Source organism: Scyliorhinus torazame, chromosome 1, assembly GCF_047496885.1.
Source record: "Scyliorhinus torazame isolate Kashiwa2021f chromosome 1, sScyTor2.1, whole genome shotgun sequence".
NCBI lineage: Eukaryota > Metazoa > Chordata > Chondrichthyes > Carcharhiniformes > Scyliorhinidae > Scyliorhinus > Scyliorhinus torazame.
In genome coordinates this window covers 412,859-429,311 of record NC_092707.1, presented here as the reverse complement: position 1 = coordinate 429,311, position 16,453 = coordinate 412,859, and the positions used below count along the sequence as shown (strand labels likewise).

Genomic DNA, 16,453 nt, shown 5'->3' with positions numbered 1-16,453 from the left:
ACCATCCTCATCACTATCATCCAACTGTACGTTTCCCTTCGCGTCTTCCAATTTTAACTGACTCATGTTTCATGGCCATTTTCTGAAGTTCAAATTCTCTCTCTATCTTTTTCCCTGATATGCATCTCCCTTTCTCTTTCTTTTTGTTCGACTAGGGCTATTCTTTCTGTTTTACATTCTTCTCTCTCTTTTTCCTCTCTCTCTCTCTCTCTTTTGTATTCAAGCTGCTTTAATTCTTTCTCATGTTCCATTTGTTTAATTCGTAACTGAATTTTTACTATTTCCAATGAGTCAAACTATATCTCAGGCAACTTTAAATGCATAGCCACCACCATAATGATCTCATCTTTTCACATTTTGTCAGATAATGTTAACTGCAATGTTTTTGCCAAATCTTAACAGTCTGCTTTTAGTCTCTGTCGCTTAGGTTGTGTGTGTGACTGTCTCCATCCCCAAAAACTTCTGAGCCTCTGAAAAAGGCATTGTCCACAACACACTCCCTACTTAAACTAAAATACTAGACCTGAAAAGCACCCACAATATGCTCACCCCTCACTGTCTTTAAGTTCACAAAGCCAATCCAATAGATAGACTTTTGTGGTGAATGTATTCACCCAATACATGCATGATACTGTAACCTATGACCTGGAAGTGGTGATACGAGCTGCTTCCAGGTACTGTACTGTAACCCCAGTGGTCTCTGCCTCTGGCTCCACCCTCACCGGGGCCATATATAGACCAGCCGCCTGTGGGCGGCATTCATCTGTACAACCGACTCTGGCTCGGCAAGTTCACGACTAATAAAGCCTAATGTTCACTCGCTGTCTCTGCCTCTCGGTGAATTGAAGGTATATCAATGTATTAGTCACAGACAGCACTCGAACTCGACGCCCGCGTGTCCGAAGCCAAGGAGATATTCGAACATTGGCTTCGATGCTTCGAGGCCCACCTCGACTCCTCCACAATGCCTCCCACGGAGACCCTCAAGCTGCGACTCCTCCACGAGCCATCGAATCTCAGTAATGATTGAGAAAGCGGCCACGTACGAGGCGGCGGTCACAACCCTCAAGGCACACTTCGTGAAGCCCGTAAATGAGGTGTTCGCCAGACACCACCTCACTACTCGCCGTCAACGTGTCGGAGAATCGCTGGACGAGTATCTGGAAACCCTGACTCTACTTGCGAGGAACTGCAGCTATCGAGATGTGACGACGGAGGAACACATGAACTCACAGATCCGGGACACCTACGTGGTGGGGGTCCGCTCGAACAACATCAGGCAGCGCCTGCTGGAAAACGGAACCTGCGGGACACGGTAAAGCTAGCTACCTCGCTAGAGTTGGCCTACCAGAGCCTCAGTGCGTTCCCCGTGGGCCTGGCGAACCCCTCGTGGACACTCTCATCGTGGCCTCCGTCGGACCCGCCTGCGCCGCGCGTCTGCCAGCCCAGCCCGGGGAACCGCAATGCTACTTCTGCGGCCAGGGCCAACACCCCCGGCAGCGTTGCCCAGCCCGCACAGCGACGTGCAGCGACTGTGGGAAAAAGGGGCACTTCGCTCGAGTCTGTCTGGGCCGACCTAAGGTTCAGAAACCGAAAACGCACCAGGCCCGACCCATGGACTCGCAGCCCCCAAGACCCCGCAATGTGGCTGCGTGTCTGCCCGGAACGCCCCCGTCAGATGAGTCATCAGCATCATGCGACTCGTGGGGGCCGCCATCTTGGTCACCATCTCCGCCCCAGCCCGACACGTGCGACTTATGGGGGCCGCCACCTTGTGATTCCACCGACCACACAGGCTACCCGCAGCTGGGCGCAGTCACTCTCGACCAGTCGCAGCCGAAACAGATGAAGAACTCTATGATGGTCGTCCGGGTCAACGGGCACGAGGCCCCTTGTCTTTTCGACTCCGGGAGCACGGAGAGCTTTGTCCACCCCGACACGGTAAGGCGCTGCTCCCTCCACACCTACCCAGCCTCCCAAACAATCTCCCTCGCCTCCGGGTCCCATTCGATTCAGACCCGGGGGTACTGTATCGCCAATCTCGTGATGCAGGGTGCGGAGTATACCCGCTTTAAGCTCTACGTCCTCCCCCACCTCTGCGCCCCCCTACTGCTCGGATTGGACTTTCAATGTAATCACCAAAGCCTGACCTTACAGTTCGGCGGACCCTGCCCCCCCTCACGGTGTGCAGCCTCGCGACTCTCAAGGTCTCCCCCGCCCCCCCCCCACCCCCCTTCACTCTTTGCGAACCTCACTCCTGACTGTAAGCCCATCGCCACCAGGAGCAGGCGGTACAGATGGTCACGTTTATCAAGTCGGTGGTCCAGCGACTGTCGAGTGAAGGGATCACCGAGGCCAGCAACAGCCCTTGGAGAGAGCAAGTGGTGGTCGTCCAGACCTGGGAAAAGAATCGGACTACAGCCAGACAATTAACCGGTTCACGCAACTGAATGCGTACCCCCTCCCCCGCATAGCGGAGATGGTCAACCAGATCGCACAGTACCGTGTGTTCTCAACGGTCGATCTGAAGTCGGCCTACCACCAGCTCCCAATCCGCCCGGATGAGCACCACTACACTGCCTTTGAAGCAGCCGGCCGACTCTTCCACTTCCTCAGAGTCCCCTTCGGTATCACTAATGGGGTCTCGGTCTTTCAGAGAACGATGGACCGAATGGTGGACCAGTACGGTTTGCGGGCTACATTCCCGTACTTGGACAATGTGACCATCTGCGGCCATGATCAGCAGGACCATGACGCCAATCTTCAGAGATTCCTCCAGGCCGCCCAATCCCTTAATCTCACATACAACAAAGAAAAGTACGTCTTCCGTACTACCCGACTAGCCATCCTCGGCTACGTCGTGGAGAACGGAGTCCCAGGGCCCGATCCCGACCGTATGCGGACCCTCACAGAACTCCCCCCTCCCCACAGCCTCAAGGCCCTCAAACGATGCCTGGGGCTGTTCTCCTACTACGCCCAGTGGGTCCCCAACTACGCGGACAAAGCCCACCCACTTATTCAAACCACCACTTTTCCCCTGACAGCTGAGGCCCGCTCGGCCTTCAGCTGCATCAAGGCCGACGTCACCAAGGCCGCAATACATGCGGTGGACGAGTCCATCCCCTTTCAGGGAGAGAGCGATGCGTCAGACGTCGCACTGGCCGCCACCCTCAACCAGGCGGGCAGGCCAGTAGCATTCTTCTCTAGGACCCGCCACGCTTCCGAAATTCGACAGCCCTCGGTCGAGGAAGAAGCACAAGCCATAGTGGAAGCCGTGCGGCACTGGAGGCACTACCTAGCCGGTAGGAGGTTCACCCTCGTCACCGACCAGCAGTCAGTCGCCTTAATGTTCGACAGCGCACAACGGGGCCAAATAAAAAATTACAAAATTTTGAGGTGGAGGATCGAACTCTCCACCTACAATTACAATATCAAGTATCGTCCTGGGAAGCTCAATGAGCCCCCAGATGCCCTGTCCCGCGGCACATGCGCCAGCGCAAGATGACCGACTTCGGGCTTTCCACAATGACCTCGGTCACCCGGAGGTCACCCGGCTTACCCACTTCATTAAGGCCCGCAATCTGCCCTTCTCCACCGAGGAGGTCAAGGCCATGACCAGGGACTGCCAAGTCTGCGCGGAGTGCAAACCGCACTTCTACCGGCCAGACATGGCTCGCATGGTAAACGCCTCCCGGCCCTTTGAGCGCCTAAGTATTGACTTCAAAGGGCTCCTCCCCTCCACCAACCGTAATATATACTTTCTCACCGTCATCGATGAGTACTTCCACTTCCCGTTCGCTGTCCCCTGCCCCGACATGACCTCGGCCACTGTAATAAAGGCACTGCACAGCATCTTCACCGTTGCCCTGCCTACGTCCACAGCGACCGGGGCACATCATAGAACATTCCAGCGCAGTACAGGCCCTTCGGCCCTCAATGTTGCGCCGACCTGTGAAACCACTCTAAAGCCCATCTACACTATTCCCTTATCGTTCATATGTCTATCCAATGAGCATTTGAATGACCTTAGTGTTGGCGAGTCCACTACTGTTGCAGGCAGGGAATTCCACGCCCTTACTACTCTCATTGTTCATGAGCAATGAGCTACGTCAGTACCTGTTCAGCAAAGGCATCGCCTCGAGCAGGACTACGAGCTGTAACCCGCAGGGAAACGGGCAGGTGGAGAGGGAGACCGCGACAGTATGGAAGGCCATTCTTCTGGCCCTCAGGTCTATAAGTCTCCCGATCCCCCGCTGGCAGGAGGTCCTCCCCGACGCCCCCACTCCATTAGATCACTCCTCTGCACAGCCACGAACGAGACCCCTCACGATCGTTTGTTTATCTTCGCCAGGAAGTCCATCTCCGGGGTCTCGCTTCCATCTTGGCTGACAACTCCGGGACCAGTCCTTCTCCGGAGGCACATGAGGAGCCATAAGACCGACCCCCTGGTCGAGAGGGTCCAGCTGCTCCACGCCAACCCCCAGTACGCCTACATCACGCACCAGGACGGATGGCAAGATACGGTCTCCCTAGCCAGCTGGTTCCCCTACCAACGCGCCCCCCTCCCCGCTGCCCACCGCCACCCCCAGTGCCCGTACGCTCCCCTGGGTCTCCTGTATTGTCCCCCGCCGACACTGCCGCCACCCATCAGCCCCCTGCCTACCCCCCACACCCCAACCATCTCCGATACACTGGACTGAGGCTCAAGCCCCAGACACAACGCCCCTGGAGTCACCACCTGCAACAACCGTGCCCGCTGCACGGCCAGAGCTGAGGAGGTCAAAGAGAACGATCAGGCCTCCAGATAGACTGAATATGTAATGACCCCACGTCACCCCTGCTGGACTTGATTTTTTAACAGGGGGTGAATGTGATGAATGTATTCACCTAATGCATGTATGATGCTGTAACCTACGACCTATGACCTGGAAGTGGTGATACGAGCTGCTTCCAGGTACTGTACTGTAACCTCGGTGGTCTCTGCCTCTGGCTCCGCCCTCACCGGGGCCATATATAGACCAGCCGCCTGTGGGCGGCATTCAACTGTACAACCGACTCTGGCTCGGCAAGTTCACGACTAATGAAGCCTAATGTTCACTCGCTCTCTCTGCCTCTCGGTGAATTGAAGGTATATCAATTTTTATCCAAGATGAGCCCCCAATTTGTTATGGGCCAGGGTTTAGAGAACCCCAAAGTGTATCATGGAGTTCAACTGACCCACAACTTTTACTAGATTGTGGTATGGGGAGCACACGGCCCACTCTACAGGTGTGGTACAGCAGAAATGGAAAAGTATTTTTTAAAGCAAAACAATGTTTATTCTATGAACTCAAGTTAACCTTTTTAAAACATACAGTGAACATCTTAGCAACCATCAATTCAAATACAACCCCCAAAGACTACAACACTAAGTAAACCTTGAAGCTTTCCTTTTTAACATCCATACAACTTAAAAACAAAACCTTTATCAGAAGCACATCAGGTTAAAGTCACTACTGAAAACATTTATAATTCTGAATTCACCAAATGATCAAGAGATAGTCTTTTGATGGCAGAGAGAACAGCAGTACACCTGCTTGGTCTGGCGTCAGCTCCAACATGTTGTTGAGGAGGATAGTGCGATACAGGCTGGTAGGCTGGAGGAGGTAGATATTCGGAAGGAAGATGTTTTAGAAGCCTGAGGATAGACAAGTCCCCTGGGCCAGATGGGATATATCCTAGGATTCTTTGGGAGGCAAGGGATGAGATTGCAGAGCCTTTGGCTTTGATCTTTATGTCCTCACTGTCTACAGGAATAGTGCCAGAAGACTGGAGAGAGGCGAATGTTGTCCCCTTGTTCAAGAAAGGGAATAGGTATAACCCTGGGAATTATCGGCCGATTAGTCTCACTTCGGTCATCGGTACATTATTGGGAAAGGTCCTGAGGGATAGGATTTATGATCATTTGGAAAGATGCAGCTTAATCCAGGATAGTCAGCACGGATTTGTGAGGGATAAGTCTTGCCTCACAAGTTTGATTGTATTCTTTGAGGAGGTGACTAAGTACATAGATGAAGGTAGAGCAGTTGATGTTGTCTACATAGATTTTAGTAAGGCGTTTGATAAGGTGCCCCATGGTCGGCTCATGCAGAAAGTAAGGAGGCATGGCATAGAGGGAAATGTGGCCGATTGGATCAGTAAGTGGCGATCACATAGAAGACAGAGGGTGGAGGTGGATGGTAAATTTTCATCCTGGAGCCCAGTCACCAGCGGTGTACCACAGGGATCAGTGCTGGGTCCGCTGCTATTTGTGATTTTTATCAATGACTCGGATGATGGAGTTGAAGGTTGGGTTAGTAAATCTGCTGATGACACCAAGATTGGTGGAGTAGTGGATGAGGTGGAGGACTGTTGTAGGCTGCAAAGAGACATTGATAGGATGCAGAGCTGGGCTGAAAAGTGGCAAGATGGAGTTTAACCGTGATAAGTGTGAGGTGATTAATTTTGATAGGACAAATGTGAATGCGGCAGGGTTCTGAGGAATGTGGAGGAGCAGAGAGATCTTGGAGTTCATGTCCATAGATCTCTGAAAGTTGCCACTCAAGTGGATAGAGCCGTGAAGAAAGCCTATAGTGTGTTAGCATTTATTAATAGGGGGAATGAGTTTAAGAGCCGTGAGATTATGCTGCAACTGTACAAGACCTTGGTTAGACCACATTTGGAGTATTGTGTGCAGTTCTGGTCACCTCACTATAGGAAGGATGTGGAAGCATTGGAAAAGGTGCAAAGGAGATTTACCAGGATTGGTGGGTGGGTCTTATGAGGAAAGGTTGAGGGAGCTAGGGCTTTTCTCATTGGAGTTAAGGAGGATGAGAGGTGACTTAATAGAGGTGTATAAGATGATGAGAGGGATAGATAGAGTGGACGTTCAGCGACGTTTTCCTCGGGTGGATGTAGCTGTTACAAGGGGGCATAACTATAAGGTTGATGGTGGAAGATATAGGAGGGATGTCCGAGGTAGGTTCTTTACTCAGAGAGTGGTTGGGGTGTGGAACGCACTCCCAGCTATGGCAGTGGAGTCGGACACTTTAGGAACTTTAGGAACAAATCACCGGTTATTGGATAGGCACATGGAGCGCACTGGAATGATTGGGAGCAGGTTGGTTTGATCTTAGTTGCAGACTGGTTCGACACAACACCGTGGGCCGGAGGGCCTGTACTGTGCTGGACAGTTCTATGTTCTATGTTCTATGTTCGATGTTCTAACACTGAAAACGAAACTAAAACACACCCTGCAGCCTGCTCAAAAACGAAAGTAAAAAGCTGACAGACAGCCTGGCTCCACCCACTCTCTGACATCACTGCAGTAGTAAACACCCATTTCTTAAAGGTACTCTCACTACAGATATTTATATACGCACCCATTTATAAACACCCATTTCTTAAAGGTATTCTCACATGACACATACACAAGATGACATATCCTGAACAAACATGTTTTTAACTAACACCATTGTAACCTGAGCAGTCCGTTTGATTGGCAGCACATCCACATTAAATATTCAGTCCCTCTGACACCAACGCACAGCGACAGCAGTGTGTACCATCTACAAGATGCTAGCAACTCACCAAGGGCCCCCACCTTCCCAAACCACAACTTCTATCATGGGAGATACATGGGAGCAACATGTTCCCCTCCAAGCCACTCACCTTCCTGACTCTGAACTATATCACTCTTCCTTCAATGTCACTGGGTCAAAGTCCAGGGGGTCCCTCCCTAACAGCACTGTGGGTGTACCTACAGCACATGGAGTGCAGCGGTTCACGGCGGCTCAGCACCAGCTTCTCCAGGTCCATTCGGGATGGGCAACAAATGCCGGCCTAGCGACAAACAATTACAAATATTCCTCAAGTTTCTCCACTGATATTAATTATTTCAGGTCCCTCACGCTTATTCTCCCCTTAGCTACCCTTTACTTCCAGTATTTAATTTGTTTCTTCTACTGGGAATTCTCCCGATACGTTAGTGTCAACAGAAAGGACAATTTGCAAATGGGCAAGTTGAAGGTGACAATGAACAGCTGCTTTGTAATGTGACAACTTTGCTCGATTTTCACCTCACAGACGTACAAACACGATCATTCTATCAGCCTGTAGTTGTCAACTTTTATTTGTTTCTATCCCACAGAACTTGTGACAAGAATCTAATTTTTTTGTTATTTATTTCCGTGAGTAATAGCTCCTTACCTGCACAAGTCTGGACTGTAGAATGTTAATGTGTCTGAAGGGGTCATGAATGGGGGCCACATTTCACCCGCTGTCCCATTTATCATATTGCATTGCTCGGAATGCCAATAGTTCACCTGGATTTAGAATTAAGGGATAAAAATCAAATGGCATCAAGTACAACATGTCTTGAATATTTGGCTGCGTCTGTGTAAAGTGTCTTATCTCCAACATTATACCAATGAGCTGATGGGTGAACCTAGTTCAACAAACATCACGCGTTCCTCAGTCAAACACTGACTGATCAGTCCTCCCCTCACTGACATGGTTGGCCTACTTAAAACGGGAAACCTTACCTCAAAGGTAGTCACAGTTTGATGGCCAATTCACAAATTGATGGCCCATCAGCATCATTCAAATCATTAAACAATGGGTGCAATTTAACTGAGAACAAAGTCCCTGAGTGAGCAGGTGTAGCCGCGAGTTCCCCAGTGCTTGTAGTGCCCAGAAACACAGAATCACAGAACAATACAGTGCCGAAAAGGCCCTTCGGCCCATCGGTCTGCACCGCCACTGGCTAGACAACGTGACTCATGTGGGGAACATGCGGCTGAGGCCGCACATAGCCCCACGTCCCGATCTCTGAGGCCCCCAAAATGACCCGACCCCCACCTCCTCCCCAGCACAAACGTGCTATGGGAGGGACCCCGGCCCCCACAGACCCATGCTGGGCACCCCTGGGGATCGCGCGCCCGCACAAATGTGGGGTTCGGGGGTCGCTTCAGGGTCTCCAGCAATCGGGACGCCATTTTTAAATGGCATCCCGATCTCTCGCTACACCGAGAAATTCCGGCGAGCAGAGCTCCTCAATGCAGGAAGCTGGGCGGAGTGCAGCTTCAGCCGTGTGGTCCACACTGCGGCCCCCCCATCGAACCCGAGTGTCATTCGATAATGTGTTTCTCAGCACTGCGAGCGCCGGGAGCACGTGGCTAAACAGGCTTGCTATGGGACTTTATTCCCATTTAGTAAATTCATGCGCCAAGTGTGGGTGAATACAAATCTGATTTGATTTGATTTTTTATTGTCACATGTATCAGTATACAGTGAAAAGTATTGTTTCTTGCCTGCTGTACAAACAATGCATACCGTACATAGGGAAGGAAGGAGAGACTGCAGAATATAATGTTACAGTCATAGCAAGGTGTAGAGAAAAGATCAACTTAATACGAGGTCGGTCCATTCAAAAGTCTGAAGGCAGTAGGGAAGAAGCCGTTCTTGAGTCGGTTGGTACGGGACCTCAAACTTTAGTATCTTTTTCCTGACGGAAGAAGGTGGAAGAGAGTATGTCCGGGGTGCGTGGGGTCCTTAATTATGCTGCCTGCCTTTCCGAGGCAGCGGGAATTATAGACGGAGTCAATGGATGGGAGGCTGGTTTGCGGATGGATTGGGCTACATTGACAACCTTTTGTAGTTTCCTGCGGTCTTGGGTAGAGCAGGCTCCATACCAAGCTGTGATACAACCAGAAAGAATGCTTTCTATGGTGCATCTGTATCTCACCAGAGGAGCCAGCGGGAATCACGCCAATAATCCCGCCCAAAATGACACTTTGTCATCATCTAGTTGGGAGAATTGGTCCTTCTGTTTTTCCTTGAAATGGAGAAACTTGACAAAGCTTTGTTGCAGGAACTTCATTTCGATCAGAGAGCGCCAGGAACTGAAGTGGGACTGGGTAAGGCAGGTGTTTTGTATCCTCATTCTCGACGAAAAACTGGGGGGTTGCGACTTTAGTGAATAAGAATGTGCCTTTTAGGTAATTTATCATGGCCAATCCACCTAATCTGCACATCTTTGGACTGTGGGAGAAAACCGGAGCATCAGGAGGAAACCCACGCACACACGGGGAGGATGTGCAGGTTCCGCACAGACAGTGACCCAGCCGGGAATCGAACCTGGGACTCTGGTGCTGTGAGGTAGCAGTGCTAAGCACTCTGCCACTGTGCCACCGTCTGTAATGAGACAGAGTAGAAAGTTGCCAATGATAGCAACAGCTTGAGCAAATAACAATTCTTAATTCACAAACCTCTTTAATACCATTCCAATTGTCTACGAGATGAACTTTAGTAATATCATTGGCTCCTGTATAAACCGTGAATAACCCAGTATTTGAGTTGTTCATCTGTAAAGAAATGGGAAAGTCAGCATTAACAATCAAATTATGCAATTTAAAGATCTGTAATTATTTTCCGCGCACTTCACATTGTTACTCATAAATGACTGTTTGAGAGCTGTCGTTCCATTCACCCACTTCATGCTGAGGTCCAATCTTCAACCCCAGCAATAATCCTCTTCCAAAAGTCTTATTTGGCCAATCTTGTTGAATGATTTGAAGTATTGTCAAATGCAGCGACAATGTCACTTCAATGGATGGAACATATTGGCTACAGAACAGAAAATAGGGATTATGAAAGTTACTCTGAATGCTGGGTAAATGTCTGCGGGGATGATTGATGCCAAGATTGTTGTTCACCATTTTCATACAATCAAATAATGAGTCATTCACTCACTGTGCCTTTGCTGTGAATATCTAATTCCACATGTTTTAGGAATATAACTGAAGTGTGGCCTGTTTATTGAATAAGGTCAGGAACTGGGAAAACACAAAGTACTGCAGGACCTCTTTCTGATATCCATCTGTCAAATTAGGCAACAGGAAACTTCTGATGATTCAGCACAGATTTGTGATAAAATAGTTCAGCACAAACACGAATTTCGAATCTGCCGTCTGGACTAATTCTCTTATTGACTATTAGCCTCCTTTACTGGGAAAATCACAGCTCTTAAACACAAGCTTTAACTGGCATCACCTGCTCTCAATTCACAGTCAAGCGAGTCCTAATTTACTATTTTTTTACAAATTTAAAGTACCAAAATCTTCTTTCCAATTAAGGGGCAATTTAGCGCAGCCAATCAGCATTCTTGCACATCTCTGGGTTGTGGGGGTGAAACCCACGCAGAGACGGGGAGAATGTGCAAACACCACGCGGACAGTGACCCAGAGCTGGGATCGGACCTGGGACCTCGGCGCCGTGAGGCAGCAGTGCTAACCATTGTGCCAATGCGCCAACCTGTGTCCCTGGCGTTGTGAGGCAGCAGTGCTAACCATTGTGCCAATGCGCCAACCTGTGTCCCTGGCGTTGTGAGGCAGCAGTGCTAACCACTGCGCCGCCGTGCCACCCTGAGTCCTAGTTTACTCTTAAAGGGACATGCACTTCTGACATTAACAGATGGGTTGTCCCCATAAGGAGGTTTAAATTATTTCTACAGTTTCCCAGAATAAAAGGAAGGTTTGGGATCTGGAAATAAATGAGGTGGGATTCTCCGACCCGCCAGCCGGCCAATGGGGTTTCCCATTGTGGGCTGCCCCACGCCATCGGGAAATCCCCGGGCGTGGGTTCGCTGCCGGCGCAACGGAGAATCCCCACGGCGGAGAATCCCCACGGCGGAGAATCCCCACGGCGGAGAATCCAGCCCATGGTTTAAATCTGTATTTGGGACATCCCAGAGATGTCATGTTGCGGAGGGGATAGATCGTGGGGAGGTTTTTGTTGGTTTTGAGTTTAGTTGTAATTTCTCAGAGGCAGTTAGTTAGAACCTATGACAGACACAGAGAGAATCTTCCAGAATCTGTAGACCAGTAGCAAAGGGCTCTCAGTGACCAAGGGTGCTTTCTGATTTGGACGGTATAGGTGCCGCTCCGCGTCTCCTCCCGAGTTGCAGTTCCTCCACCAGTAGCAGCAGCAGTTTGTGAAGGGCACAGCAGACGACCACGTGCGGGACACCCGCTGGGCACTGTACCTCAGGCCCCCACCTGACCGGTCCAGGCGCCGGAACCACATTTTCAGCATTCCAATGGTCTGCTCTACCAAAGAGCGAGCAACAGCACGAGCCTCATTGTGACGGATCTCCGCTGCACGCTGGGGCCTCCGACAGATTTCTAGTCCGGTGCATTGGCCCCTTCTGCTGCCAGTGCCTTTGTCGGATGCCCTCCGCGGCCAGATTGGCCACTTTGCCATTTTCCCCATGTGTTGCCTCTAGTTGACCAGCCTTACCAGCTCAACAGCTGCCCCACCCCCCTCTCCCTCCCCCACCACTGGTCAAGCAACGTTTCCAGTTGGCCCCCTTCTGCCGCTTCACTCTCCACCCCCCGAACACTCGCCAGTCATCAAACCCCCCCAACACACACACACCCCGCCTTCTCCCAGATACCTTTCACAGTTCCACTCTGCTGGTGCACTGCTTCCCTGGTAGACAACAAGAAGTCTTACAACAGGTTTGCACTGAGTGCTGAATTTGGTGCATTTGAGTGCGATAGTGAGAGTTTGGTGACCGAGGGAGTATAAGGCTTCATTTTTATCTAAAGTTTAGTCTTTCTTTTATTTAGTTAATTAACTTAAAAGTTGCTGTTTGGTTTAGAAGAAGGTGAATTTTCAATCAGCTTTAAACAGGCTTCTACTTCTAGGCACTTGCAGCTGGAGCTTGTTAATTAGTTAATTGGATTAGGCCAGTTTTTCAGAGGCTAGATTCACAGTATAAAAGTGATCCCCGACAGTGCAGACTTTGTTTGCACTGAGTGCTGAATTTGGTGCTTTTTGAGTGCGATAGTGAGAGTTTGGTGACCGAGGGAGTGCTGAATTTGGTGCTTTTTGAGTGCGATAGTGAGAGTTTGGTGACCGAGGGAGTTAGGTGAGGAGGGAGTAAGGTGCTCCTTTCATTTTGTTTCCGACATTTCCGCAAAGAGTGTGAAGAGAGCCAGGAGTTTACAGGAAGTGTAGCTGACTGGGAGCAGAGTCGAAGGGCGGAGATCTAGTTAGTCCACACAGCAGCTATATTCTTTAAGGTAAGAGGGGATGGAGGCTAGGCCAGTTACATGCTCCTCCTGTAGGATGTGGATGGTGAGGGATACCACCGGTGTCCCCACTGACTATACCTGCGGGAAGTGCACCCAACTTCAGCTCCTCAAAGACCGTGTTAGGGAACTGGAGCTGACTTCGGATCATCCGGGAGGCAGAGGGGGTGATTGAGAAGAGTTACAGGGAGGTAACCACACCCAAGGTACAGGACAAGAATAGCTGGGTTACAATCAGGGGGAAAAAAACAAACAGGCAGACAGTGCAGGGATCCCTCGTGGCCGTTCCCCTTCAAAACAAGTATACCATTTTGGATGCTGTTGGGGGGGATGACCTACCGGGGGAAGGCCCTAGCGGTCAGGTCTCTGGCACGGAGTCTGGCTCTGGGGCTCAGAAGGGAAGGGGGGAGAATAGAAAAGCAATAGTTGTAGGAGATTCAATGGTTAGGGGAATAGATAGGAGATTCTGTGGTCGCGAGCGAGACTCCCGGAAGGTATGTTGCCTCCCGGGTGCCAGGGCCAGGGATGTCTCGGATCGTGTCTTCAGGATCCTTAAGGGGGAGGGTGAGCAGCCAGAAGTCGTGGTGCACATTGGTACCAACGACATAGGTAGGAAAAGGGGTGTGGAGGTAATAAAAAAGTTTCGGGAGTTAGGCTGGAAGTTGAAAGCCAGGACAGACAGAGTTGTCATCTCTGGTTTGTTGCCGGTGCCACGTGATAGCGAGGCTAGGAATAGGGAGAGAGTGCAGTTGAACACGTGGCTGCAGGAATGGTGTAGGAGGGAGGGCTTCAGGTATTTGGATAATTGGAGCGCATTCTGGGGAAGGTGGGACCTGTACAAGCAGGACGGGTTGCATCTGAACCAGAGGGGCACCAATATCCTGGGAGGGAGGTTTGCTAGTACTCTTCGGGAGGGTTTAAACTAATTTGGCAGGGGAATGGGAACCGGATTTGTAGTCCAGCAACTAAGGTAGCCGATATTCAGGACGCCAAAGCATGTAATGAGGCAGTGGGGAAGGGAACACTGACAAAGGAGAGTATTTGCAGGCACGGAGATGGGTTGAAGTGTGTATACTTCAACGCAAGAAGCATCAGGAATAAGGTGGGTGAACTTAAGGCATGGATCGGTACTTGGGACTACGACGTGGTGGCCATCACGGAAACTTGGATAGAAGAGGGGCAGAAATGGTTGTTGGAGGTCCCTGGTTATAGATGTTTCAATAAGATTAGGGAGGGTGGTAAAAGAGGTGGGGGGGTGGCATTATTAATTAGAGATAGTATAACAGCTGCAGAAAGGCAGTTCGAGGAGTATCACCCTATTGAGGTAGTATGGGTTGAAGTCAGAAATAGGAAAGGAGCAGTCACCTTGTTAGGAGTTTTCGATAGGCCCCCCAATAGTCAGAGATGTGGAGGAACAGATTGGGAAACAGATTTTGGAAAGGTGCAGAAGTCATAGGGTAGTAGTCATGGGCGACTTTAACTTCCCAAATATTGAGTGGAAACTCTTTAGATCAAATAGTTTGGATGGGGTGGTGTTTGTGCAGTGTATCCAGGAAGCTTTTCTAACACAGTATGTAGATTGTCCGACCAGAGGAGGGGCAATATTGGATTTAGTACTGGGTAATGAACCAGGGCAAGTGATAGATTTGTTAGTGGGGGAGCATTTTGGAGATAGTGACCACAATTCTGTGACTTTCACTTTAGTAATGGAGAGGGATAGGTACGTGCAACAGGGCAAGGTTTACAATTGGGGGAAGGGTAAATACGATGTTGTCAGACAAGAATTGAAGTGCATAAGTTGGGAACATAGGCTGGCAGGGAAGGACACAAGTGAAATGTGGAACTTGTTCAAGGAACAGGTGCTACGTGTCCTTGATATGTATGTCCCTGTCAGGCAGGGAAGAGATGGTCGAGTGAGGGAACCATGGTTGACAAGAGAGGTTGAATGTCTTGTTAAAAGGAAAAAGGTGACTTATGTAAGGCTGAGGAAACAAGGTTCAGACAGGGCATTGGAGGGATACAAGATAGCCAGGAGGGAACTGAAGAAAGGGATTAGGAGAGCTAAGAGAGGGCATGAACAATCTTTGGCAGGTAGGACCAAGGAAAACCCCAAGGCCTTTTACACATATGTGAGAAATATGAGAATGACTAGAGCGAGGGTAGGTCCGATCAAGGACAGTAGCGGGAGATTGTGTATTGAGTCTGAAGAGATAGGAGAGGTCTTAAATGAGTATTTTTCTTCTGTATTTACAAATGAGAGGGGCGATATTGTTGGAGAGGACAGTGTGAAACAGATTGGTAAGCTCGAGGAAATACTTGTCAGGAAGGAAGATGTGTTGGGCATTTTGAAAAACTTGAGGATAGACAAGTCCCCCGGGCCTGACGGGATATATCCAAGGATTCTATGGGAAGCAAGAGATGAAATTGCAGAGCCATTGGCAATGATCTTTTCGTCCTCACTGTCAACAGGGGTGGTACCAGGGGATTGGAGAGTGGCGAATGTCGTGCCCCTGTTCAAAAAAGGAACTAGGGATAACCCTGGGAATTACAGGCCAGTTAGTCTCACTTCGGTGGTAGGCAAAGTAATGGAAAGGGTACTGAAGGATAGGATTTCTGAGCATCTGGAAAGACACTGCTTGATTAGGGATAGTCAGCACGGATTTGTGAGGGGTAGGTCTTGCCTTACAAATCTTATTGAATTCTTTGAGGAGGTGACCAAGCATGTGGATGAAGGTAAAGCAGTGGATGTAGTGTACATGGATTTTAGTAAGGCATTTGATAAAGTTTCCCATGGTAGGCTTATGCAGAAAGTAAGGAGGCATGGGATAGTGGGAAATTTGGCCAGTTGGATAACGAACTGGCTAACCGATAGAAGTCAGAGAGTGGTGGTGGATGGCAAATATTCAGCCTGGATCCCAGTTACCAGTGGCGTACCGCAGGGATCAGTTCTGGGTCCTCTGCTGTTTGTGATTTTCATTAATGACTTGGATGAGGGAGTTGAAGGGTGGGTCAGTAAATTTGCAGACGATACGAAGATTGGTGGAGTTGTGGATAGTAAGGAGGGCAGTTGTCGGCTGCAAAGAGACATAGATAGGATGCAGAGCTGGGCTGAGAAGTGGCAGATGGAGTTTAACCCTGAAAAGTGTGAGGTTGTCCATTTTGGAAGGACAAATATGAATGCGGAATATAGGGTTAACGGTAGAGTTCTTGGCAATGTGGAGGAGCAGAGAGATCTTGGGGTCTATGTTCATACATCTTTGAAAGTTGCCACTCAAGTGGATAGAGCTGTGAAGAAGGCCTATGGTGTGCTCGCGTTCATTAACAGAGGGATTGAATTTAAG

The 16,453-nt window shown here is 49.8% G+C and overlaps 1 protein-coding gene across 6 annotated transcripts in view; it reads right to left on the bottom strand.

The window, feature by feature from the left end:
* scarb1 (scavenger receptor class B, member 1) overlaps positions 1-16,453 on the bottom strand; it is a 505,970-nt gene that overhangs the window by 411,556 nt on the left and 77,961 nt on the right. For all 6 annotated transcript variants that reach the window (XM_072509698.1, XM_072509951.1, XM_072509860.1 and 3 more), the window contains exons 5-6: positions 10,287-10,382; positions 8,227-8,342 (exon numbers count right to left, since the gene is read on the bottom strand). In XM_072509698.1, coding sequence (XP_072365799.1) covers positions 8,227-8,342; positions 10,287-10,382 — 212 coding nt within the window. The remainder of the gene's footprint in view (positions 1-8,226; positions 8,343-10,286; positions 10,383-16,453) is intronic.